This window comes from Thermobia domestica, chromosome 1, assembly GCF_964235325.1.
Source record: "Thermobia domestica chromosome 1, izTheDome1.hap1.1, whole genome shotgun sequence".
NCBI lineage: Eukaryota > Metazoa > Arthropoda > Insecta > Zygentoma > Lepismatidae > Thermobia > Thermobia domestica.
In genome coordinates, this window is record NC_137454.1 from 228,089,412 (window position 1) to 228,115,002 (window position 25,591).

The window sequence follows — 25,591 nt, forward strand, 5'->3', positions numbered from 1 at the left end:
TGATTTCTATATTGATCTACATAGAACAAAAACAATAAGAGAGAACGAGAAGCGGTTTTTATGGAATCGATTGTTGGTTCTAAGAATAGATATAACTTTTTCTCTTAATCCTCTACTCAAACCGGAAGTGGGAAGAAGCAACCACTTTCGGTTTTAAAATTGATCGCTATAGAGTTAAACGGTGAAAGATAGCACGAAGCGGTTCTCTACAATCAATGAAGCGACGCAAGAATATTCTACTGTATCTTCACTTTAAACTTTCTAATATATATATATACGTATGTATGTATGTATAGATATATAAATATATGAGTTTATATGTATGTGTGTGACCCTATGTTTGGATCATTTTTATCCTAGAAACAAAATAGAAAAGTATTTTCAAGTAAAATGCATGTTTTCCTCCAGTTAATGAAATTTAGTTATTTAAAAGAAATAAGAAAAAAGCATATTGTGAAAATAAAATAACTTTATTAACATTTTAACTTGAGGTGAGGACAGTGTGGTAATCAGAGCATGCATACAACGTTTAGCTACATCCAGGTACATTTTCTGGCCATGTGCAGACCTGAGAGTTTGGATCGAAGACTGTGCCTTCTCCACAATTATGAGTAATCACATTCCAACCGTTGCCTTGTTGAACGCATTCGTAATATCGGTTGCAATTGGAAGGATCGGGATTAAGTCCTTGATGTTTGCAAACTGCATCAGCCGATGGAGTGGTTCCTGGGGTTGCTGTTGTGGGAGAAGTAGTTGATCCGTCTTCTGATGTGGAAGTCTAAACGGAAAACAACGAAGCCATTAACAAAATGTAAGGGAATTCGTAATTGAACACAAAAAGAGCTAGGATAGAAATGAGTTGGAAGTATCGCATAAACGAGGAACTTACTAAAACTCATAACATAGATAATTTTCAACTTATGTAAGGTATCTTCTACTACATTGATGAAAATATTATAATCGCTTACATATTTCCTCAAAAATAATAATTATATTAAATAAGCACTAGTGACAATGAAATTAATTAAATACCAAACAAAATTTAAAATGTTAAACGAGTACTAGAAAATTATGTAAAACATTTGTCTTCTGAAGCTGATTATTTGACCTTTAAGACGTCATATTCAATCATAGAGCACAAAATATTAAACTCTTATTGGTTTCTCTATCGCCCATTTTCTTCTAACCTTAACAGTGTCCTTGAGGCTTGTTCTAACTGTTTTAACTACCAAACTTGACACAGAAAGTAACATCAATGATACAGATACTTGCCTTGATGAACATAAAACAATCATTTATAGATACTATCGTATGGTACTTTATGGTAAAACATGAATTTACATTTAAGTTATCACACACAGTGCTTAACATTATTTCTGTAGAACCTTACAAGTGAGTCAACATTTTAGAAAAGTAGAAAGAATGCAATATTATAGCTAGAACCTTGATGAAGCAACCAGTACTTAGGTCATGCAAATAACCTAATGACAACTAGCAAGTAGGTCATGCAAAACGTTAAAAACAGTGTGGATAAATTTTAAAACGCTTTATGGAAAGTTAAAAATAAAATAGAATAACTGAAACGAAACGGACAAATTGGGAATGACATTTTTAGTGTTAGTTTAAATACTATACTTACTGTGGTTCCTGTGGTACCACCTGTTGGTGGAGTGCCAGCTGTTGGAATGGATCCACCATTTAGAACCCTGTCTACTGCTTTAATGAGAGGGAATGTCTCTCCTCCACATGTACCAAGGAAATCATCAGTATCAATGGACCAAAACATAGCGCCTCCCAAATTATTGTCAAGGATGTATTGAGCCTACAAATAAATCAAAGCAAACTTGTTGGCTTTTGTATAATAATATTAAATTTTATTAGTCAAAATGCACTTTTTAAAAAGCAATACAAAAGTAAGAGTATTAAAAGACAAATTTTTAAATGCATTTATCCTTGATGAAAAATAATGTATTATTATCAATTAGATTACATTTAGATTAGTAATTCAATTAAGAGAAAATTTAAACATAATTCATTATGATATACCCTTATATCGACAATTACATTATTTTAAACAAGGTAGTTTACTGATCGGAATCACTTGTTATGTATACTTCTAATAAACGTAATAAGAAACAAGAAAAATAAGTCTTTTCCACACGTAGCAACTCACTTTTTCTCCCAAGGATTGGACATCATCATAGCTAATCCATTCATTGCCTTTGTACATGTAAGGTACTCTAGCAATATCGTCTCTCACAGTGGTCCATCCACTTTGTTGCAGGTACAAACAGATCTAGAGAAAAAGAAAAATACATTTCTTTTGTATAAATCAATTTGATAATACCATAGTGGCTAAATTAGAGTATTATAGATTTTTGACTTAGAATCCAGATATATTACATTTATTTACTTAAAGAAGTTCTTCAGAATAATGCATTATATATAATCCATGACTGAGACATTATATTCTCTTGTTACGCAGCATATAATGTACCGTTATTAGAACACCTGCAAGCTAACATGAAATAGCTGTGGGTTTTAAAATGAATAGAAAATAATAACATTAAATTGTTAATTCTAATCCTAAAAGACTTTAATAATCGAGTGTAACATTAATCTTCAGATAGAATAAGATAAGTAGAGTGTTTACTGTGAATCACACAACACAATGAAACATTCACTCACAACAAACTAGTCTTGAGTAATTGCAGTTCGTTTTTGGTGTAACATTTTTAGCTTATTTCGTATTACTCTTGCTTAATATATTTTAATGTAATTCCTGCTTTTATGTTTTATAATCTTTTTGCCATAGTCGTGATGTTAAATCTTGTACATGAATATCCGAACTATAGTGATTAATACTTCTACTTGTGGTTTGGAAAACAACGAACCAATGGTAAAATTCTCCCTCTCTCTCTCTTTTTTTTTCTTAAATTATAATTGGTTTCACTGGAGTTTACTCTTGTAAAAATTTCTCAGTGTACTTTCCTTAGATTTACAAATTAGTGTTTAGTTAAATAACGATATTGTTGTTGAGAAATCCTCCGTTGTGGAAAGATACACTTTTAAATTATTTATTATGTTATAAACTTTTTGAATGAACTGCTCGAAAATAAACAGCATCTGACAAACGCTCACTATTTTACTAAATAGTATTTTGTAATCCTTGTTGAGAAATTTGTAGAGAAAGTTAACATGATATTTTGGAAACTTGTGAATATACAGGATGAAATAAACCTTAAAAATAGTAATGAAAACGAAGATGTCTGTATAAACTATAGAAATAAAAGAGAAGAAAATGTAACAGATTACTTACTTTTTAGGTGTCCTAAGTAGTATTATTAGTGAAAATATGAAGTGCGAACGTAAAATATTTTTTCTAAAGATAGGGATGGCGAACGAAGTATTGAAAGAGAAGAAAATTGTACTTTATGATTTTGAGTAAGAAAATAAAATAAAGATTCATTGGAAAGTTTAGTGCAAAAGTGATATTGATGAACTAGATGCTTTGGAAATATATTGTAAATAGTGGAGGAGAAAAAATAGTATGAGAGAAATTAAAAAAGGAAGAGAATTAATTAAGACGTTTATTGAGAAGAAATTTCATTCTGATGAACGTGACAGAAGGTATGGTGGAAATAAATAGAGAGAAAAGAGTAAAGGTGGAAGACAAATTATAAAAAAACGTCACACCGAAGATGTTAACTGAGGACTGCAATGTGTTAAAGCTTCTCAATATGTGGGAAGTGATCTAGCAACAGCAGAACTCTTATAATGGTGATGATGATACAATCATGCTAAAGATTTGTAATATTTTGGAAAAAACATTTGAAAAGTAAAGTATACAGATGGATGAACATTATTAATAATAAAAATTTAAGCGCTACACTCTTTCTGTACGAAGGCAACTGTAACTATCAATTTCGCTTAAAAGGGTTCGCTTAAAATGGTTCACTGTGTTTTTCAATCCTAGATACATTTACGAATACAGAGTTTTCAATCACAAACAAGTTTAAGGAGACTTGATAGTATGAACATTGAATTGTATTAGTGCAATTGCTACCACTTAGGTCACGTTTTTCAAGTGCATTCACAAATTCCTCCTACTGTTCACAGTTCTTGATATTTGAACGCATTATTCACATTAGAAGAATGACTAATAACGCTTTAGACAAATAATAGTAAATTTTTAAATATTTTTTTAAAAATATTTTACTCAAGGCTTTTTAACGCAATTTTATTTTTCCTCAATACTTTCAAAACAAAAGTTCTAAATTTTGTAAGTTTACCTCATTGTAGCCAACCATACCGGCTTCTTCCGTGTATGGTCCAGCAGGTCCTGTACCAGCAGATGGATCATAGACATCATGGCTGCTTGAAGACCCAAGAGTGAAGGTACGACCATACAGCGGCATTCCCAGCATCAATTTTTCTGCAGGTGCTCCCAATTGCATCCAGTAATGAATTGTATAGTTCTAGGTCGAAGAAACAAAGTATAAATACACTAAGTACAATTTTAAGTAATACAGAATAAAGAGTAGTAATTAAAGAAAGAAAGTTTTACATTCGTATGGAAGAACCAAAAGAAAAGGACGAAAGCATGTAAAAGAAATTCATATTTTTACAAGTTAAATTCATTTTCGTAGAGCAACAAAGTTAAATAAGTTGGAATATAAGTTAACGCAATAAATAAATAAATAAATAAATTCTAAAAATTATCCAATAGTAAAACTTATTGTAAAACTATCGAGTTATCGAAAATTACATTTGCTATTTTGATAGTTAAGTCGTGTAGAGATAAATTAAATTAAAGAAAAGTAAAATAACTTACAAAATAAACAGACTAGAGTTAAAATTGTATAGTTCTAGGTAAGGGTACATTTTAAATACAGGGTAAATTAGCAAAATTTGTTGAAAGAAAAGAATAGAAAACTGTTTAAAAGAAAAATGGAAAATGAACACATATGGAAAATGAATATATTATCTAAAATTGTGCTCTGAAGCGAATGAAATATTTTATGTCACAAATTAGAAATATACTCGTATCCAAGGAACGAAGTTATCCGAATTTATCTCCTATAATAAAGTTCACGTTCCTTGAAATTCTATTATATTTTCGTCATATTAATTAATTCTTTAGTTTTCAAGAATCACTTCTACTTATATTATATAGTCTTTAAGGTTGAATTTACCTTCTTTCCTCTTTCATAGTTAAACGACAGAGTATGAAATGAAATGTATAGTTATTTAATACTTTAAATTTCTGATTAATGTGATTTAAAATAGCGAATTATTATGATTTAGAAGTCAAGGATTTGACAACTTACAACATTAAAGTAGACAAAGTCACCCTCATCATCGGGTCTGGCATAAAGAGGAGCATCATGCCCAGTTGTTGGATCCCAGTCACCATGGTAATCATAGCACATAACGTTGATAAAGTCCAAAGTTCTATAAAAGACAAGCAAAATTCAGAAGAAGAAAATTATACGAATATTGAAAATAATTAGAAATAAATAAATTATTAAGGTCTGTTATTTAAAATGTTCTTGCTGACTATTCGTACGCTCTCGCACAGACTAAGTTTCTAATGTAGATGCCAGTATGTTCGGCATGATTGAACCAAGATAATTCCAGTCTGTTTAGTTACGATCAGTTCTTCTTTTTGATCTTTTGATTTCGCCCTTTCCCACCCTCTCTCTCTCTCTCTCCACTATATATATATGCCCATAGTAATGTTTATTAAGTATTTAGCCTATTTCATCAATACGAAAACGTTTCTGGTTCCTACTGGCGAAACGTTGTTCTCAGCAGGATCTAACCTCACAATTAAAGCCTAATTTTAATTTAATTAGAACTTTTAAAATGTAAATTAAAATAGTTAAAAGTTTAGAATAAATATCTTTCTAAAGTGAAATTCGATATATGATAAATAATATTTTTCTTCCTATAAGTTTGCTTACATTTTCAATACAATAAAAACTACCTCTTAATATTCTTCTGTTCCGTTCCAATTTATTGTAAGTAACGTTTCGATATAAATTATTTTATCTCTTCCTTTTTCTTACTTTCTTTCTTGCATGTCTAATTTTAATACAGTATTTTATACAGTAACTGTTTCAATATTCAATATTCTTTAAGACTATTTAATCTGCCTTCATGACGTTTAGTGCAGTAGAAGAATCATGCTAAGGCATTCTAGGAACATTTTAACAAAACTTCTTCCAAGAGATTCTGTAGAAGGAAAGCAGTATAGACTTACTCGGCCATAGCGGGCACATCATAAGCTTCATCAATTGTTCCTTTTCCTGCAGATACAGCAGCAGACATCAACAGGCCATGTTCATTAAAAGCAGATCTCATTTCTCTCAAGAAAGTTGCGTAATTTTCCTATAATAAATGAAAAACCAATGACAATTAATGGATAACACTAGGAAGCAAAGACAATCAAGGATTCATAACGGAGAAGCAAAACTACGAAATATTTATTCTTAATATTATTATATGGAGGTTAATTCTGGACTTAAAAAGTTAAATCTACAGAAATATCACTTCATCAGATAACGAAACCAAATCTAAAGAGTCGAAGGATAGAATATTTGACTTTTCCTCAATTTTGGCGGTTATGCCCCTTTGTCATATGAATTTGATTATAAAAATATCTTTTAATTCTTTTTTTAAAAAAATAATAGTATTAAGGAGATTTAAAGAATTTGATTATAAAAATTTTCCTTATGCAGAAACTCAATTACTATTAATAAAGTATTAAAAAAAGTGTATTACTATCTTCAATTTTACGTACAATAATTTTCGGAAGTTATTAAATTGAAATAATGATTATATTAAACATATTTCTACAAATTATGATCTGTATTTTTTGTAAAAAAAATTAATTAAATAAATAATATATACATTGCAAAGAAAGGGTTTCATTTATATCTCCGAATATTCCTTGTTAGTCGCGCAGAGAATGGATGCACATATGCACTTAAAATGGTGAGATATGCGCCAGAACTCTTCAAAATTTTCAAATATTCTGTATTTTGAAACTGCATATTAAGAGCTAACCATAGTTTCAAAACAATTGCAGCAGAGTCAATTTTTTATATCAAATTGTACTTGTTTCTTTTGACAGCAATAAAACGACAGCATTTTTAAAAGAAACGTTATCGTCACAATATACATATTCAACATATGTAGCAGATAATGTAATTAATACATTACTCTACCTTGACTTTTTTTAAAATTTAACAAGAAGTTTTGGTATAATCTAATAATAATTTACTCAAAAGGTCTCCAAAATTAGGAGTGAACAATGTATGCTTATAGGTTAGTTATGCCTTCACCTGATAGACATGGTTGAATATGTACGAGGTCGTTATTATCTTAAAATAATATCTGTATTATGTTAAAATTTTACCTTATCTGCAGGCTTTCCACCTCTTGATCCAGGATATTCCCAATCAAAGTCAAGTCCTTGGAAGCCATATTTCTGAAGGAAAGCGACTGCACTGTCAATAAACTTCTTTCTACCGGATGCTGAAGCTACCATCTGAAAAATGAAGAAATGAAAAAAAAAAAAAAAAAAATCATCAAATTTGGTTTTACAAAAGTTTTCAAATGCGAAACAATAGTGTGTGTGTGTGTGTGTACTGCTTTTTCTTGTTTTAGCCTGGCCAGTCTCTCTATTCAGTCTTAATTCAATTTTATTATAATTTGACAATCATTATATTTTTAAAGAAAATGAACCATAAATATTTACTTACTTTTTTCAATTCAAAACCAAAAGTTTTAATAAAGTAAATATCTTATACGGAGATGCACTATATTATTAGAGATTTTGAAACTTCTTGGATTAAGTTTGGAGTTTGAATATTGTAAAAATACCAAATTTCAACTGCGAAGTTTGAACATTTTTCCTCACAAAGCATAATAATGATTATTCTAAACGATATAATGATTGTAAGTTTTTAACACAGAAAATCAAATACAAAATGCATTTTTAACTTACATTAGAATACTTGGAAGATCCTTCATTCCAACCTCCGATAGCTAACATAGTTTTCAGGTTAGAATTCTTTTTACGGAGATCATTGAATCTATGGAAAGCATCTGGAAAAAATAAATAAAAAGAACTTAAATAAAAGATGTATTTCAATGAATGTTGTAAATTATGCATAGAGACAATACATACAAGAACAAAATCGTTTCGTTTAACTATTTGGTACAATATTGAAAAGGCAGGATGAAATTCGAGTCTTCTTCTATTCATGCCTGTCATACATTAGGCAACGCATCATATTTTTGGGCTAGGTTGAAAATGTCATTCAATATCTTACTAATGATTGCAGTCCAGTATTCGTCTATATTCTCATTTCTTCGAACTTTGATCCTTACGTCTTGAAAGATAGGTGTTTTTGATTAACCTGCTTCGAACATAGTTTTTAGTATAACATTTCAAAATTATTTACAGTTTGCTTCCGATTAGCAACTATTTGCCATTGAACTACAGGTGTTTTTTTGCGACATCGCAAATCTGGTGAGAACTACTTATATACATTTCTCATGAAGTCATCATACTAAAGGACAGAGTATTTCAGATTACATCATAATCTTGCTGTTAGATTACAACAACATGGTCAACTTACATTTCTTCAGCATATCAATTCTAATTGCACAAATATTCATGATTATTTGGAGATAAACTAATTGTTTGAGTCGAGAAACTGAGAGAATAAATTTAATGTGAATATATTTCGAGTTATTGGTTTATCTCTCCATGTACGATACATAACTCTTAAGTGAATTAAGTACATCAATGCGTGCACAACAATAAGCGAACACTTTCATGGTACTTTCTATGTATTTATATTCTTGAAATTTTAATATTGGCTATTGTTTCAGAGCAGGGCCGGCGCTAGTAGTTTTGCCGCCCTGGGCGGTACTTTCACATGCCGCCCCTTTAATCCGCAAACTTTATTTAGACAGAAGAAGTTTAAGTGACACGAAAAAGTAATATGCTCCATTTAAAAACATATACGAAATGGAAAAGTAAGCAAAAAAATTAACTACTTCTTTCGAATCCTTGCATAATATTTAAACGACTCCATACATGCCACAATATTCAGTATGCTCGATTTCGCTGTATATCTGTGATGTACAGCAGCGCATACAGAAAATAAAATAAAAGAGGTATGCTTTAGTCACGACTAAGAATTTTATTTTATATCAAAACATGTTTCCAATAGAGTATGGAACATGAAGATAATATAGTGAATCAGATATTACGGTAAAACTAAGTGATTAGCCTAAATCCTATAATGTACTAGAACACAATAGACAGACATAAATTTAACATACCTTAATTGAAAGAAAATTTTCTTGCTTTGTTATGAGCAAATTCTTTTATCACATTCGCATAGTCATATGTTCCAGCCAATTCGTGTACTGTTGATATCATTGCTAGATTACTTAAGTGTGTTTCAGACAAGAAAGAATGTATATAGTTTTTAATAAGCTTAAGTTTCGAAAAATTTCTTTCTCCACTTGCCACTGTTACCGGTAAGGTTAACAAAATCCTAAGTGCAACACTGACATTGGGAGCACAGTCACGTTCCTTAATTAATTTTAAAGTCTCTTTTGGTGAACATTTAGGCTTAATTATAGCGGATAACACTTCTTTCAGTTCGTCTTTCAAATCACTGGGGTTAATATCTTTAGATTATTCGTGTGTGAAAATGCTGGCAAGTTTAGTATACTTTTCAGACAAAAGTTCAGGTGGCATATCTTTAAGATTACTTATATCGTAAAGAAAATCGAAATACTCGCTGTGATGTTTAAGTTGCTCACACCTTTCTCTTAAAGCTAACACAATCACTTCTAGAACTTTGTAATAAAAATCGATCTTGTATCTTGTTTGTGTATCTTCAATAGCTCTGCCTTGTACTGAAATTGCCTCTTCTTCTTTCGACTTCGAGCACGCACTGTATCAACTATCCGTGGATCATCCGTATCTAATGCCGATACCAACTTCATCGCGTCAACTAAGTAAGATTGAAACTTTGCATAATTTCTTCTCTTCTCAAATTACTCGAATACACTTTCAAGAAACTCGACTGCATCAACACATGAGAATCAATGCTTTGGACACTTTTGCTTATTATGTTTATGTGGAGTAAAAAGTCATACCAGATAACGAGTGAGCAAAGTAGCCATGCAGCTGGTTTGCTATACACAGAGCATCGTGAGTGACCATTCTATCTGTTCTATTGTCGTTACTTATTTGAAGTAAGGCACCATAAACCTCCCCTATTTGATATCTAACCCGTAAATTGAGTCAAAGCATCAATTCGGCTCTCCCACCTTATGGTGCTTAACAGTTTTAAAGTGAGACTGCCAATATGTTCCTTTAGTATGGCCCAACGTTCTGACCCAGAAAAAAAGTCAAACTTTTTAGCTGTGGAAAAAATAAAACGGCGTACTGAGATGCTGTAATTGCATCGTTGAGACAAGATTTAGTGAATGACTACCAAAAAGAGCATAGAAGACTTGGGAATTTATTTCTTAAATTCTCTTCTGAATACCTGAATGTTTGCTTTTCATATTGGAACCACTGTCGTACCCTTGGCCCCTCATTTCTTCGATAGGAATGTTCATTTCCTTTAGCTGTTTAATTATTACTTCTGCGAGTCCTAGACTAGTGATGTGTTACCGGTACTAAACAAGAAAATGTTCGCAAATTTTTACAAGGTATTCTCCATTACTGTATGTCACTTGTACAAAACGGAAATTGGTTATTTGCTCAGTAAATTGGTTAACAACTTGCTGCTAGAACCTAAATGTCTCTAGAAGCTGTGGGCTAGAACGGCCTGCATCAAGTGGAAGTGTACCTTTTCCATACTTGGAGTGGAGCGTTAGAACATTGCTGAATAGAAAAAATATAAAAGAAGTCTATCCACCCTAGCTGAAAATCTTATCTACGCCATTGCAAGAGAAATATTGAACGAGATACCTGTGGCTCGAAGGTAGTTTGATAATTGAAAATGAAGGAGAATGCTCCGAATTTCCTGAGTGAGTATTATCTCGAATGTGAGTGAAGTAAGTTCAATTACATTCTCAGGTGAACACAATTTTATTTCTCCATGTGAGCCTATTACAAAGCATTTTATTTTGATAATATACTTTTGTTTTTCAAATTTTGACGCCCATTAGACTTGCCGCCCTGGGCAATGGCACGGTTCGACACTCCTCGCGCCGCCGAGTTACTTCGAGAAACATAAAATCTCGCGCAAATGTTATTGCGAACGAATCCTACTAATGTTTCTAGTAAATATACCACAAGGTTTAAATACAAACTATTTATTGACGGTAGACACTACAAACACTCTCTGTGGATAATGTAGCACGGATCCGTTGTCACATATCGCCTGATATAGGTACCTTTCTTAACGGTCCATAGTGAAACAAGGAGCACCAGGACGTAGGACTCACTCCTTCCTTATGTGACGTAGGACTTCTGCCCTTGCAGAAATACGCTGTACCTCACTAATGAATCCGCGTGGCGTGTCAAACAGCTGGTTTCCTGCACTCTCTATTCAAACTGCTCCAGCTGCTAATATTGCGTTCGTTGTAGATGTCATGGGAGCCTTTGAGACAACATGTATTCAATAGTAACATCAGCTGTTGTATTCTTGTGTTTTATCTTCCCTTCTACAGTATGAACATTTTATATCCTGTGTGCATCCATGATATCATTCACACATCATGAAGACACTTACACATGATCTTACACATCTCTTTGGGTAGTACCATAGGCAACATTGCTTTCTGAGCGTTACACTTTCTCTGTCCAGTAGTGTATATTATTGTATTACCTTTGTAGAAATAAAATGTTACTTTCCATTATTACAAATTCTTTACTTAAAATCCCACGGGTAATTAGTAATAAGGTAACTATTCGTTGGAAATACATTAAAAGTATACTATTATTTTTATATTTTATTAATACTATTGCTTCAAAATAAGATTTTCCTGTATGCTTTCTGGCATACATAGGTTTTCAGTGGAATCAAATTTTGTAAATATAAGTAGATTTTACTGTATCACTTTCTCATAAGGTTCTAAGTCTCATAGATTACTCATAATAATAATAAAAGTGCTTTGATGTTATCATATACAGGTTAGCTTACCGAGACCGTAGTCATCAGGCAGATCATTCCATGGATCTAAGGCAGTAATAACTCCGCCATTAAGACCAGCGAAACCATAGATAAGATGAGTACAGATGGTTGGATCAATGTCTTCCACATCGAATATTCCTTTGCTTGGCCTATAGACGGACCAACTGCCGAAGTAGCATACTACCTTTTTCTCAGCTGAGACTGTAATAGGAAGAAGAAAACAATAATAAATGAAAGAATATTGAAAATAAATTATATATCAATTAAATATATGAAACTTCAAAAAGCCAATAAACGAAGATAAAATAATATATGTCCATAATAGGAAGAGACAGTCCTCTATATAAAATCAAGAAAACAGCGATCTGACAACGTTGTAGTTAAACGTCGATATATTCTCACTCAGAACCACACAAAAAGTATAGAATCTGAGAGTTCCCCCATCTTCTACATATTTTCGCTATTATTTCTAACCTATTTAACTTTGAAAAAGAAAAATATTGGGCACTAAGGAAGAAAGATGAATTGAAATTCTAAAAATGAGTATCTGAAAGGAAACACAAGTCCCATTCCTACTTTCTTGTATACATCTAATTCAGTAAGGATTTCAGAAAATTTTCCTCTGTGGATAAATTAAATAAACGTGGGGATGAAAGTACTACTACAAAGGTATATTAGTACCCCAGATTAATTACGATCGGGAAAACTCTCTGGGGGAATTCTTCCCAATGCACCTTCGGGAATCATTATTGATCTAGTTGATTAAAGCCCTTAAAAAGTGACCCTTTTAAGTGCAGGAAACTTTTTAAACGGGAATGATTTACACTTGTTTTGGAGAGTTTACATAACTTGAAACTTAGTTCAAACCTAATATTTCATCTGAGCTCATCCGTGGCTAAGCGGTTAGCGTACGCGCCTTTGGCGTGGGAGGCCCGGGTTCGATTCCCGGCGGGAGATCATGTGGTTCGGATTCCACGTTAATCAGTAGTTCCACGTCTCATATAGCCTCGCTGCTGGACGGGACATTAAACTCAAAATCAACTCAACTCAACTAATATTTCATCTCTGAGTGAACTGAAAGACACAAAACTGAAACCATTGGGCTTGGCTTGATCTGTATTTTATTATAGCAATAAATTGCACCATATGTTTTCCCATGAAGCTGCTGTTTATAGAAGCCAATATTTCTGAATTCCACCAATTTTAGCGAAGTTCTATTGAACCTATGATGTTCTATTGTGTATATTGGATTGTAAAAATAGTGCCCCCTTCGTCAATGAAAATTAGGTCGCTCTCGTACTTTCCATGTATATATACATAATATGTACTGTACATAATATGCTCTGAGCGGAATTCGAACATACGACAGGCAGGTCTTACAATCGCTAGTGTAATGGTTTAGACCCCTCGATCGTTTGAACCGATTAACGTACAAAATAATTGTGTTTGAATTTTAAAATAGATCATTTCATTAATAGGAGAGTACTGAGTACGGGTCTATCAATTTAATGGAGAATAATTCTCTGCTATACACAAACCGATTTTGATAGTGAAAACTCAACTACCTAGGTATATTCATAAAAAAAAAAAAACAATATAAAAAACAATGTCAAATAATGCATATTGTTGCATGAATTTGTAATGGAATGTTTTCTTCTTTGTTTGTTTTAAGTAGGCCTATGTGTGCATAGTTCTAATTTTACAGTTTATCAATATGTCGAACAACCATAAAAGTAAATTTAAGATAAACTGTGTCTATTTATTTTCTGCTTTGATAAGTTATTTACATAAGATAATTAAAATACCATTAGCACCATTTGTTTTTTTACAGATGATTAAAACAAAGAATTCAGAAGGAAGAATGTGTTTCTAGTTTTAGCAATTACAAGATTGAAATGATGTTTCGACTTTTCTTTTCAGAAGGAGATAAATCTTTCCTTGAAATCGAATATTGCTTTAACAAGAAGTGTACACGAAAAGTACTTGCGGTTTTGTTCTAAAGTCCATTTTTTTTTTTTTGGGGGGGGGGGCATTTCAGGAAAGCAACTGTGGTCTCGGAGACCTCCATCCTTCGCCTCTAAGCAGTGAAGGTTTTGTTTACTAGGTGGCAGCAGTTGAGTCACAGTGTCTGAAAAGTAAGATGTTTCTGATACTGCCCGGAAACATGAAATTTTCAGTTGAAGAGCATGGAATATTCGGTTGATATGCAGCCGATATTTACCGCAAATTAGAGAGTGTGTGTGGTGATAGTGCTCTTACAAAAATCACTGTTACGCGTGGTTGCCACGTTAAATGAATCTTGTAGCTGTCATAAAAAAAAAAATCTTGAAACCCTACTATATTTCACCATATAAACACAGTCTTGAAAGGGACACACAACATTTTTTTCCATGTTGCAAGGAGCTGAACCATGTGCAACTTTCTGGGACGTCTTGCTTGCTACCTGCTATCGCCCTCCCGCTGACATAAAGGAAAACCAGTTTCGCCGCTTCCGAAACAATGGATTATTTTGGACAGGGAGAGGAAGTGCGGCAAAATACACGTTTTTAATGAGAAGGTTCACTGTTTGTCCACTAGAGTGCAGTGCTGTGTGTGTGGAGATACCTTTCTTGTTTTCAAGAAGTTGTTACATCTAAACAGTAAATAGAAAGATCGGGTTGGAATTTTTTTTTTTTTTTTTTAATGACAACTACAAGATTCATTTAAAATGGAAACTGAACATTAGGAAATTGATGCGTGAGTTCAAAGCGGGGCGAACTAGTGTGAAAGATGAATAGAGGTCTGGACGTTTAAAAACAGCATCAAATGACACGAACATTCCCGTATTGAAACTGTCATCATGGAAGATAGGCGTGTTATCCCAGAGGAGATTTGTGACACATTGGGGCTAACAATGTTAACAGTAAACGAATAATCACAAACGATAGTACAGTCGCTGCAGTGGAAGCACAAAGATCCACCATCCTCCAAAATTTCGTTAGGTGCATCCAATGAGAAGGTGCTGTACGCTACCTTCTGGGTTTCCCAGGGAGTGATATTGTCCCACCATGTTCTGAAAACAAGTGGCAAATGGCAGTTTCATCCTCCACATGAACAATGCACCGCCGCACCATTCTAATGTTGGTACCTCATTCTTGGCTGACCACGGTATTGAACTTCTGCCACACCCATCCTACTCAGCAAATTTAACCACGAGTAACTTCTGGCTGTTCAAAAACATCAAGGATTCTCTTCATAGACGTCATTTTGCGACTAGATCATTCCTGGGAGGTGCTATTTTCCAGTATCTGACACATACTCCCAAAGATGACTTTGCACATGCTACACAAAGTGGACGGAGCGATTGCAACTGTGTATCAATAGAGAGGTAGAGTTCGTTGAAAAACAGACACACGTTAGTTTCCTGTATTTCCTTATTGGAAATTAGAACGAAATGGTACGTACTTTTGGTGTACTTCTCGTATTGTGTTTCAGAAATAATTGTTTGAATTATCTCTGAAGATGATCTTAAATATAGAGTAATTTGAGATAGAAACTATAACAGAGAACGCATTTACAGTATTTAAACTTTTATTTGTCTATGTTTGAACATTTTAAATGAAAATAACCAGCTTACCTGCAAAAGCAGCCAAAGTAAGGGATACAAGAAACACTGTCACTTTCATTTTTCACCTGATAAAGTACAAAGAAATTTAAATTATAATAATGTCATTGATTTATTCTATAATAGTTAATAAATGCTCTCCAGAATGTACGACATAAGAATTATTTACTTAAAAGATAGCTTCACATCGCAAACAATAGAAGTCCGGTAGGAGCCCACTGGACGTTTGTTGAAAGTCTACGCAATGTTCACGTGCTACCAATGAAACTTTCAATGGCTATTTCCTAGACATTCGTTCATGTCAGTCAGTGACTTGAGCGGCTCGGGCGAACGTAATGGTATGTCACATTTTCTAACTTTAGAGTAAAGTAGAAAATAAAGTTGATCATTACCACGCAATTCAATGCAATGATATACACCAAACAAGCTTTCCCTGCCATTTTCAGGTAGTATATTTATAAAGTTAAACTACCTACATATTCTTCTGTAGTTCGATCACAACTTATTCCACATAATAGCTCCCTTTCACTTATGGCACTTACAATTTTGCCCGTCCGAGCCACTAAATTCTTGTCTGAACACATCCAATATATATTTCATTCCTCAAACATCCATTAATATATTAACTACTGTAATTTTATAACAGAGTAGAGTCAATGCTTTCAGAGTTTATTGAATTATTGAAATAAGTTACCAGTTTAAGAAACAAACGAAAATGAAATCTTTTAAGTTTTAAGTCCTACGGTTACGCCGGCTAGGCTAAAGGAGACGGCAATGATGAGAAATGAATGAAATGGTGGAATGAAGAAAGTGGGAGGAAACGGGAGAACCCCGAAAAACCCCACGCATACGGTGTTTGTCAACCAAAGTTCACTTGGCGCGAGCTGGGATCAAACCAAGGACTCCATGTACCAGAGGTGAAAGCTCTACCACTGAGGCACCGCGACCCTTTAAGAAACAAACGAATAACAAGATCTACTACGAACTTTTCGAATTATTGATTTTTCACTGACTGTGGAAATCTTGACCAACACACCGAAGGGTCAGTTTAAAAAGAAGCATACAATTAAAATAATTCGTAATCTATATGAATTTAACAAGAGAAACAAAATTGTGAATCTTTGACCAAGACACAGATATTGTATTAAGATAAAGATACAAAAATCACGTGTTTTTTGAAAGGGCATGAGGTTGAGTGCTTGAACCCCTCCTTGGCGGAATTCTGCGTACACCACTGAATTCAACTTCGAAAATTATCTTGCAATCTACAAGATTGACCAAGAGGTCTTGAATGTCATTTTATGGAAGTAGCAGAAAGGGAAATTTTCCCAAGAATGTTAAAATGTATTGAAAAAAATATTTATGTTTTCGTTAAGCCACCTACACTCAGGTACTCGATTGAGAAGAATTATTACTTGTATCGGAAATTACAAGTAAAATTAGTATCAGAGATGATGAGACCTGCTTGGTAAAATATTCTGAAAATATATCACCCTGACACAGTACATTTCAGTAGTGAAGATAAAAGTTTGAAAAAGAATGAGAAAGAAAGAGTGTATTATTACCTTACTCAGCTAAAACGAACAAAAGAAGAGATATTCAACCAATATGCACATATAACCTCATCGTTCATCACAATTTCAAATTATATTGCTGCAAGTTATCAGAAAGCGTGCATGGAGAAACGACTAACTCTATTTATTACACATTTATTCAAATAACACCATCCTAGATAAGATTCTGATTGCGGATGGTCATGGTATTATGCCATTAAGCTCACTATGTATCTTATCTGACAGATAACCAAATTCAGTTTTGAGGAATGAGAAGAAAATGTGTATAATACTTCTCAAAGTGTGATCTAATGAGAAATTTTGGAGCAATAGAATCCAGCTCTATAAGATATTTTTTTAGAGAACGCAATAGGAACTGCATAAAATTAGTTCCAAACTCGTATCCTGTAGGTCGAGAACTTTGTAACTGCCCAAAATTTTATATACAGGGCAAGTCAAGATGATGAACCTGATTTCAGAAATTTATTCTGTGAAATGTAATAAACGTGTGTTATTGTGAGACATGTGTTAAGAAAGGTAAAATATCAAAGTTTTCTTCAAACATATCACAATCGTTTTATGTGAGCACCTCGCGTAACATAACACACATCAAGCCGATAGTCTATCACCTGCCAAACTTTTTTAACATGTTGCAGTGAATATCAGTCATTTTCCTTAACTGTTCGCTACTGACTCTTAGAAATTTATTCTGTGAAATGTAATAAACGTGTGTTATTGTGAGACATGTGCTAAGAAAGGTAAAATATCAAAGTTTTCTTCAAACATATCACAAGCGTTTTATGTGAGCACCTCGCGTAACATAACACACATCAAGCCGATAGTCTATCACCTGCCAAACTTTTTTAACATGTTGCAGTGGATATCAGTCATTTTCCTTAACTGTTCGCTACTGACTCTTAGAAATTTATTCTGTGAAATGTAATAAACGTGTGTTATTGTGAGACATGTGCTAAGAAAGGTAAAATATCAAAGTTTTCTTCAAACATATCACAAGCGTTTTATGTGAGCACCTCGCGTAACATAACACACATCAAGCCGATAGTCTATCACCTGCCAAACTTTTTTAACATGTTGCAGTGGATATCAGTCATTTTCCTTAACTGTTCGCTACTGACTCTTAGAAATTTATTCTGTGAAATGTAATAAACGTGTGTTATTGTGAGACATGTGCTAAGAAAGGTAAAATATCAAAGTTTTCTTCAAACATATCACAATCGTTTTATGTGAGCACCTCGCGTAACATAACACACATCAAGCCGATAGTCTATCACCTGCCAAACTTTTTTAACATGTTGCAGTGGATATCAGTCATTTTCCTTAACTGTTCGCTACTGACTCTTAGAAATTTATTCTGTGAAATGTAATAAACGTGTGTTATTGTGAGACATGTGCTAAGAAAGGTAAAATATCAAAGTTTTCTTCAAACATATCACAATCGTTTTATGTGAGCACCTCGCGTAACATAACACACATCAAGCCGATAGTCTATCACCTGCCAAACTTTTTTAACATGTTGCAGTGGATATCAGTCATTTTCCTTAACTGTTCGCTACTGACTCTTAGAAATTTATTCTGTGAAATGTAATAAACGTGTGTTATTGTGAGACATGTGCTAAGAAAGGTAAAATATCAAAGTTTTCTTCAAACATATCACAAGCGTTTTATGTGAGCACCTCGCGTAACATAACACACATCAAGCCGATAGTCTATCACCTGCCAAACTTTTTTAACATGTTGCAGTGGATATCAGTCATTTTCCTTAACTGTTCGCTACTGACTCTTAGAAATTTATTCTGTGAAATGTAATAAACGTGTGTTATTGTGAGACATGTGCTAAGAAAGGTAAAATATCAAAGTTTTCTTCAAACATATCACAATCGTTTTATGTGAGCACCTCGCGTAACATAACACACATCAAGCCGATAGTCTATCACCTGCCAAACTTTTTTAACATGTTGCAGTGGATATCAGTCATTTTCCTTAACTGTTCGCTACTGACTCTTAGAAATTTATTCTGTGAAATGTAATAAACGTGTGTTATTGTGAGACATGTGCTAAGAAAGGTAAAATATCAAAGTTTTCTTCAAACATATCACAAGCGTTTTATGTGAGCACCTCGCGTAACATAACACACATCAAGCCGATAGTCTATCACCTGCCAAACTTTTTTAACATGTTGCAGTGGATATCAGTCATTTTCCTTAACTGTTCGCTACTGACTCTTAGAAATTTATTCTGTGAAATGTAATAAACGTGTGTTATTGTGAGACATGTGCTAAGAAAGGTAAAATATCAAAGTTTTCTTCAAACATATCACAAGCGTTTTATGTGAGCACCTCGCGTAACATAACACACATCAAGCCGATAGTCTATCACCTGCCAAACTTTTTTAACATGTTGCAGTGGATATCAGTCATTTTCCTTAACTGTTCGCTACTGACTCTTAGAAATTTATTCTGTGAAATGTAATAAACGTGTGTTATTGTGAGACATGTGCTAAGAAAGGTAAAATATCAAAGTTTTCTTCAAACATATCACAAGCGTTTTATGTGAGCACCTCGCGTAACATAACACACATCAAGCCGATAGTCTATCACCTGCCAAACTTTTTTAACATGTTGCAGTGGATATCAGTCATTTTCCTTAACTGTTCGCTACTGACTCTTAGAAAGTGGAAACACTGCGTGGAAACTAAACTTTGAAATTTAAGCTTTCGAAGCGCATGTCGTTCAATGACACACATTTAATAGATTTCACAGAATAAATTTCTGAAATCAGGCCCATTATTTTGACTTGTCCTGTGTAAAATCTTTGAGAAACTGCGTAGTTAATAATAAAAGGTTAACTGTTAAGTATATATATTTTTTTTAAATCTTTAAATATATCAAGTTGTTTTACATTTATTTCCATTCATACTTACGTAATCTACTGAAAAGAAAAAACTAGAGAAAAGAATTGTGTAAGTGCTTAAAAGAATAAGAAACGAATATATATGCCTTTCTGATATATATTTTATCAGTCTCCTTAAAGATTAAAGGCAAGACACTTATAAACCAATCAGCACAATACCTACTTCGCTCAGAAAGACCTATCTGGACATAGGTAAGAGGATTAATTGCTAAGATATGAATTAATATAGAGATTACGTCCATAGTAACTTTGAAGAGAGTATCAATTAAGTAAATGTCGATAACGATCTTGATAATTATTATTCGCTTTGTCATTTGAAAAAAATAATACTAAAATACTGTATATAATAAGAATGTCACTAGGAAATAATAATAATTATAAGCTTAGCAATCTAAGTGATTTGAAATCAAGTACTTGAATTATTAGATTGAATATTAGACTTCCAAGCTATGCTATGCATATGTGTTGGAAGTCTTATAGAAAGGCTTCGTCCGTCCGTTGATCCGTCTGTCGACAGGTACCAGAGCCAAAATTGTAAGAGATATCGAGATTTTTTTCAATCGATTTATTGTCCCAAGAATAGGTTCTATTTTCTCTACTAATCCTCTATTCAAACCAGAAGTGGTTCAATTAGTCTATTCCGGTTTCAACGTTTATAGCCGTAGAACGAAAACGGTGATATATAGCGAGAAGCAGTTTTTTTTCGGATGATTTATGCCTACCGCTCACTGGCGACAAAACAGTTGCGCAACTATCTCGTCGCTGTCGCCTGCAGTCAGCAACTTCACGGAGACAAAACAGTTTTGTTGCCACACCCTCGCTCACTGGCGACGGCAACAGAAAAGTTGCCGAGCATTTGATATCACAATTTACATAGTCGGCAACCGGAACGGTTCGCATAATCGCTGGTTTCGGACATTTAAAAAAAAAAAACTACCGCCCATTCCAGTGGTTAAATAAATAAATTTAAATAAACTTTCGAAGGTAGCGTCAACAGGGGCGTTATTTCAGACTTCATTTGAGGGGGCAAGACCACCACCGATATACCGTAAGACTTTCATGTTTTGTACTAGTATATTAGTAGACAATTGATTAAGGTATATATATTTCTCAAACTCTTGGGGAGCAATTGCACCTCCTGCTTCCCCCCCCCCTAAATGACGTCCCTGAACGTCAATGAGTGACAAAAATAACAGCATTGTGTAAGCTAATATGAACGGGAACAATTATTCGAATCAAAAGATAACAAGAACAACGAAAATATAAAACGACTAGAAATAACTAACAGAACGAAACTAACAAAAGCGGCAATCCGACAACACTGTACAGTAACTGTACTTTCAATGTTCTACGTACAGCCATAAAATAAAAATTGGCTTTCTTCGTTCTTCCCGTGTATGCTTCACGTTTTAAAATTGGCCATTTTTATGCAGTAGGCCTACAGTTTTTTTCTTTTTTATATTTGAAATGGAAAGAAACTTGAAAATGATAATTTTATCTGTATTTTTTTCTACTTGTGGGAAATTAATGAAAGTAGTAGTGTGTAGTATGACAGCGATATGTCATTATCGAAAAATGTACCTACCTGTGTTGTTTTTTCTTGGCTGGAAAGCTCATTCTAGTTTCTTAACAGCGAAACACGCTTCATTCCATAATTTCTTCTTTATATATATTTCTTCTTTAACGCTGAGCGTTTCTCTATATCCTCAATTAATTTTTCATAGTCTTTATCACTAAAAACATGCTAGTCACTAATCAAAGATTGTATTAGTTTCCATTGCGAACATTTCTTTTCACGCGCTACACACGGAACGAACTGTTACGTGAAAAAACTTGTAAAAAACATTTATTTTTTTACCTTTCTATTTGGAGATACCTCGGCAACTTTTCTGTCGCCGTCGCCTCAGTGAGCGGACTCCCATAAGACTCAATGCATTTTAAGATGTTGCGCAACTGTTCCGTCGCCGAGCTGTTGCCCTGCAGTCGCCCTGCTTGGCGACACCTCGGCAACTTTTCTGTCGCTGTCGCCTCAGTGAGCGGACTCCCATAAGACTCAATGCATTTAGCCAGAGCAACAAGATAGTTGCCCGACAAAATGTTGCCAGTGAGCGGTAGGCCTTAGGGTTCCAAGAGAGAATATAATCAAAACCTGCAACACTCTGAAGAAATCGGAAACGGTTCGAATGTAACTTTATTTCCAGTTTCTTCGAATGTAACTTTATACTGACTTCCACAGACCGAAAAGGGTAAGAGATATCGATATGTGTTTTCTGCGATCGATTCATTGTTCCAAGAATATGTTCCACTCTCTACATCAGCCCTCTATTCAATCCGAAAATGGTTTAAATTAGTAATTTCCAGCTTCAATACTTATCGCTATAGAACAAAAATGGTAGTAGGTAGCCACAAGCAGTTTTCTGCAATCGATTCAAGGTCTTACGAGAGCATATATAATCACAACCCATTACATATCACAGTGGTGCCCCCCCTTATGTCCATGACGCACCCCCCCGCAATTGTCTATCCATAGGTGTTCTTCCATGAAAAAAAAATCTTTTCGATTAATTTTTACACCCCCTCAAACATATTTATATAGATTTTAACCCCCCCAAATATTTCAATGACGCAGTTTGCGTCATAGCCCCCCCTTGTGGGCACCCCTGCATATCACCAAATCCAGAAGTGGTTCACATTTACTACTACGTTCGGTTCCAATACTGATTTTCATAGGGCCAAAACGGTAAGAGAAATCGAGATGCTGTTTTCTGCAAACAATTCAGGCTCTCAAGAGAGCATATAATTATAACCTGCAATATTCTACCAAAACCGGAAGTGGTTTGGTAGAAAGGCGACTAGAAAGAGCGGCTAGAAACAAGGTCGCCGATCTTGGGGGACGGGTCTCCCCAAAAGCCTATGTCGGCCCCCCTATTGTATTTATTAATATACAATATTTGGCGAACTGGTGTGCCATGAATGGGCCGCTGGTGTGCCGCGAGGAATCGAATTATTAATTTTATAGCAATCAAATTGCAAAACGTAGAGAAAGATATATTTGTATTTCACGTTACTATGAACCTCTACAATGAGTCTACAATTTTAAGTTTCATACCGGGTTATTGTTCTGTACATTTCTAATGTTGAAAAAAGTATTTGTTATAATTGTTATGACCATTATTGCTTCTTTATTGTTGCAGACTATTTCGTAACTTGAAAATTTAAAATATCATTCAATTCTTTCGACAAATTAAATACATTTGTGTTTTAAATGTAAAAGAGATTTGTTTGTTCGTTCGTTATCTAGTGATTTTCCTTCTTAGTAAAAGGTTGGATACAGTTTTTGAAAAGAAAGCGTATTTTTAAAAACCTGAGTCCAATATTTCATTGCAATTGTTTTCTATTTTAAAATTAGAATAAAAAAATAAGCATAATGATTTACCACGAGGAAAAACAAGCGATAAAGCTTTCTTCTCTGGGAGGAGGAGTTCAATAAACACAGAAAAATACCACTGTGTTTTATATTTGCAAATAATAGTATCTATAAGTGTGCCGCGAGAATCCAAGTAATACCCGTAGTGTGCCGCAAGTTGAAAAAGGTTGGGAAACGCTGGTATAGACCAAGAGTTTCTCGTCCTCTGGCTTATTTATTTTTAAAAATAATTTAACACCGTTTTTTTTTTTTTTTAAGCTATATGAGGCATATAGTTTCAGACCCAGAACACATGAACCTCACTTCCTCACTTAGCGGAAACTCTTAAACACGAATTAGAAAGGCACGCTTCTTAGCCACTCGTACAAGAACTAAATAAAAAAGAATAATACTGAAGCTATACTCGAATCAGAAAGTTGGTGAACGTACAGTCTATTGTTGAGATAAGTAAATGTACTTACCTCGAGTCCTCAAATGTGTCAGTATAGACGCATCCTCACTTCTTAAATAGTCCCTACAATTTGTAATCACATTGCATCTTAATAGATAAGGAAATCATTATCAATGACGAAAATTATGTCAAAATGGATATGAAATCACTGCACATAAGTTCAAAGTCTAATGAGAACAGAAATCTAAATAGGTTATCATTAAAAGAAAAATTGTTCAATTCTAATTTATCCTCACTTTTGTCGTACGATTGTCTAAAAGTTGAAAACACCTTGTTTCCATGGTCATTTGTATGACTAAACATGGGAACAGTTTATCTTTGAAGTACTGCTCTCAACACTTTTCGTTTGGACTAATTGACATATTTCCATAAACAAAGAAAAAAACAATCTTTCGGTTGAACAAGTTATTTTCTCTCAGATAACAAAAATACTTAACAGAACCTTCTCAAGTAAATACTTAGATATAGATATTTAAGAATAATGAAGTTTTCTGAACTTAATGGAGGGTCCTAAGTCTATATTACATAAAAATATCACAAAAATCACTCAAAATAAGGAAAGTTAAATATAATTTGATGTATGAACATTTCCTTTATCTTGCACTTTCTCTGTGCATAATGAGGATTATTTTATCCTGTAATTTTGATATTAGTGACATTACCGTTAGTGGATTTTAACCCTTGTGTACTACCAAGAATATTATTACACAGGAATTACCATGGGGTCTTCTAGAACCCCATCTAAATTATGTTCTTTGCGCAGAACCATCAGACAACTGAATTTTTTAGTAGGCATCTTTAGTATACACTCGAGATAGAATGCAAGAAAAGACTGAATTGTAATTTCACTTGTTTAAAAGATATATCATCATAAACAAATCTGGGGTCCCCAAAAAATCCCATGGTAGTACACAAGGGTTAATGAATTAATTTGCCTATATTGAAACTAATGATACAACAAAGATATTTTCAGAAGATATCTTTTGGTATACATTGCATTATAATTTATAATTCAATCACATATTTCTTTTGCACTAATTACAACGATTTTGTCATTCATCATTCACCAACTGTAAAGACTTTTCCTAATTCTCTGTCATCTATAAAAGTAAAGTCCTACACCTATTTTGAAATTCATCTTGAAGACAGACTGTTAAAATATTCCTAATATACTACGCTTCATTAACCGTATGAAATAACGGGATCTGTACTAGTACAGTACACTTATTTTATGGAAATGCTCATGTATATTTGTAAACAAAGGTATTATTTGGCCAAAGTAAATTCTGATGTCCATCTTCAAGTTGAGAAGGGAGGCATGAATTACCATTTGATGATTTTGATTTTGGTATAATTTTCGAGTAACAGAATACGTTTATAACGCATTCTTGGTGTCACATCTGTATTCTATTAGAAAATCTGAGAAGGACTCTTGAAAAGACA

At 33.6% G+C, this 25,591-nt stretch overlaps 1 protein-coding gene across 2 annotated transcripts; it reads right to left on the bottom strand.

Annotated features, from left to right (window-relative positions):
• Nucleotides 1–451: 451 nt before the first annotated feature.
• On the bottom strand, nucleotides 452–24,249 carry LOC145694478 (chitinase-3-like protein 1). 2 transcript variants are annotated; one of them, XM_081770784.1, is made up of 11 exons: nucleotides 24,159–24,249; nucleotides 15,799–15,854; nucleotides 12,192–12,383; nucleotides 8,015–8,115; nucleotides 7,424–7,555; nucleotides 6,266–6,393; nucleotides 5,331–5,454; nucleotides 4,293–4,478; nucleotides 2,174–2,296; nucleotides 1,640–1,822; nucleotides 452–778 (listed from the first exon to the last, which is right to left on the bottom strand). In XM_081770784.1, the coding sequence occupies exons 2-11, from the start codon at nucleotides 15,845–15,847 to the stop codon at nucleotides 530–532; spliced, it is 1,467 nt and encodes a 488-aa protein (XP_081626910.1). In that variant the 5' UTR covers nucleotides 15,848–15,854; nucleotides 24,159–24,249; the 3' UTR covers nucleotides 452–529. The 2 variants fall into 2 exon arrangements, with proteins under 2 accessions (XP_081626910.1, XP_081626903.1); XM_081770777.1 differs by lacking the exon at nucleotides 24,159–24,249 and adding an exon at nucleotides 17,352–17,452.
• Between the last annotated feature and the right edge of the window lie 1,342 nt (nucleotides 24,250–25,591).

Excerpts from the sequence above, each read along its gene's own strand:
- LOC145694478 (XM_081770784.1), bottom strand. The coding sequence starts at position 15,847 with ATGAAAGTGACAGTGTTTCTTGTATCCCTTACTTTGGCTGCTTTTGCA. Across the intron at positions 12,384-15,798 it reads TACTTTGGCTGCTTTTGCAG|TCTCAGCTGAGAAAAAGGTA; the intron begins GTAAGCTGGTTA and ends TTCCTATTACAG. Across the intron at positions 1,823-2,173 it reads TCCAATCCTTGGGAGAAAAA|GCTCAATACATCCTTGACAA; the intron begins GTGAGTTGCTAC and ends ATTTATTTGTAG.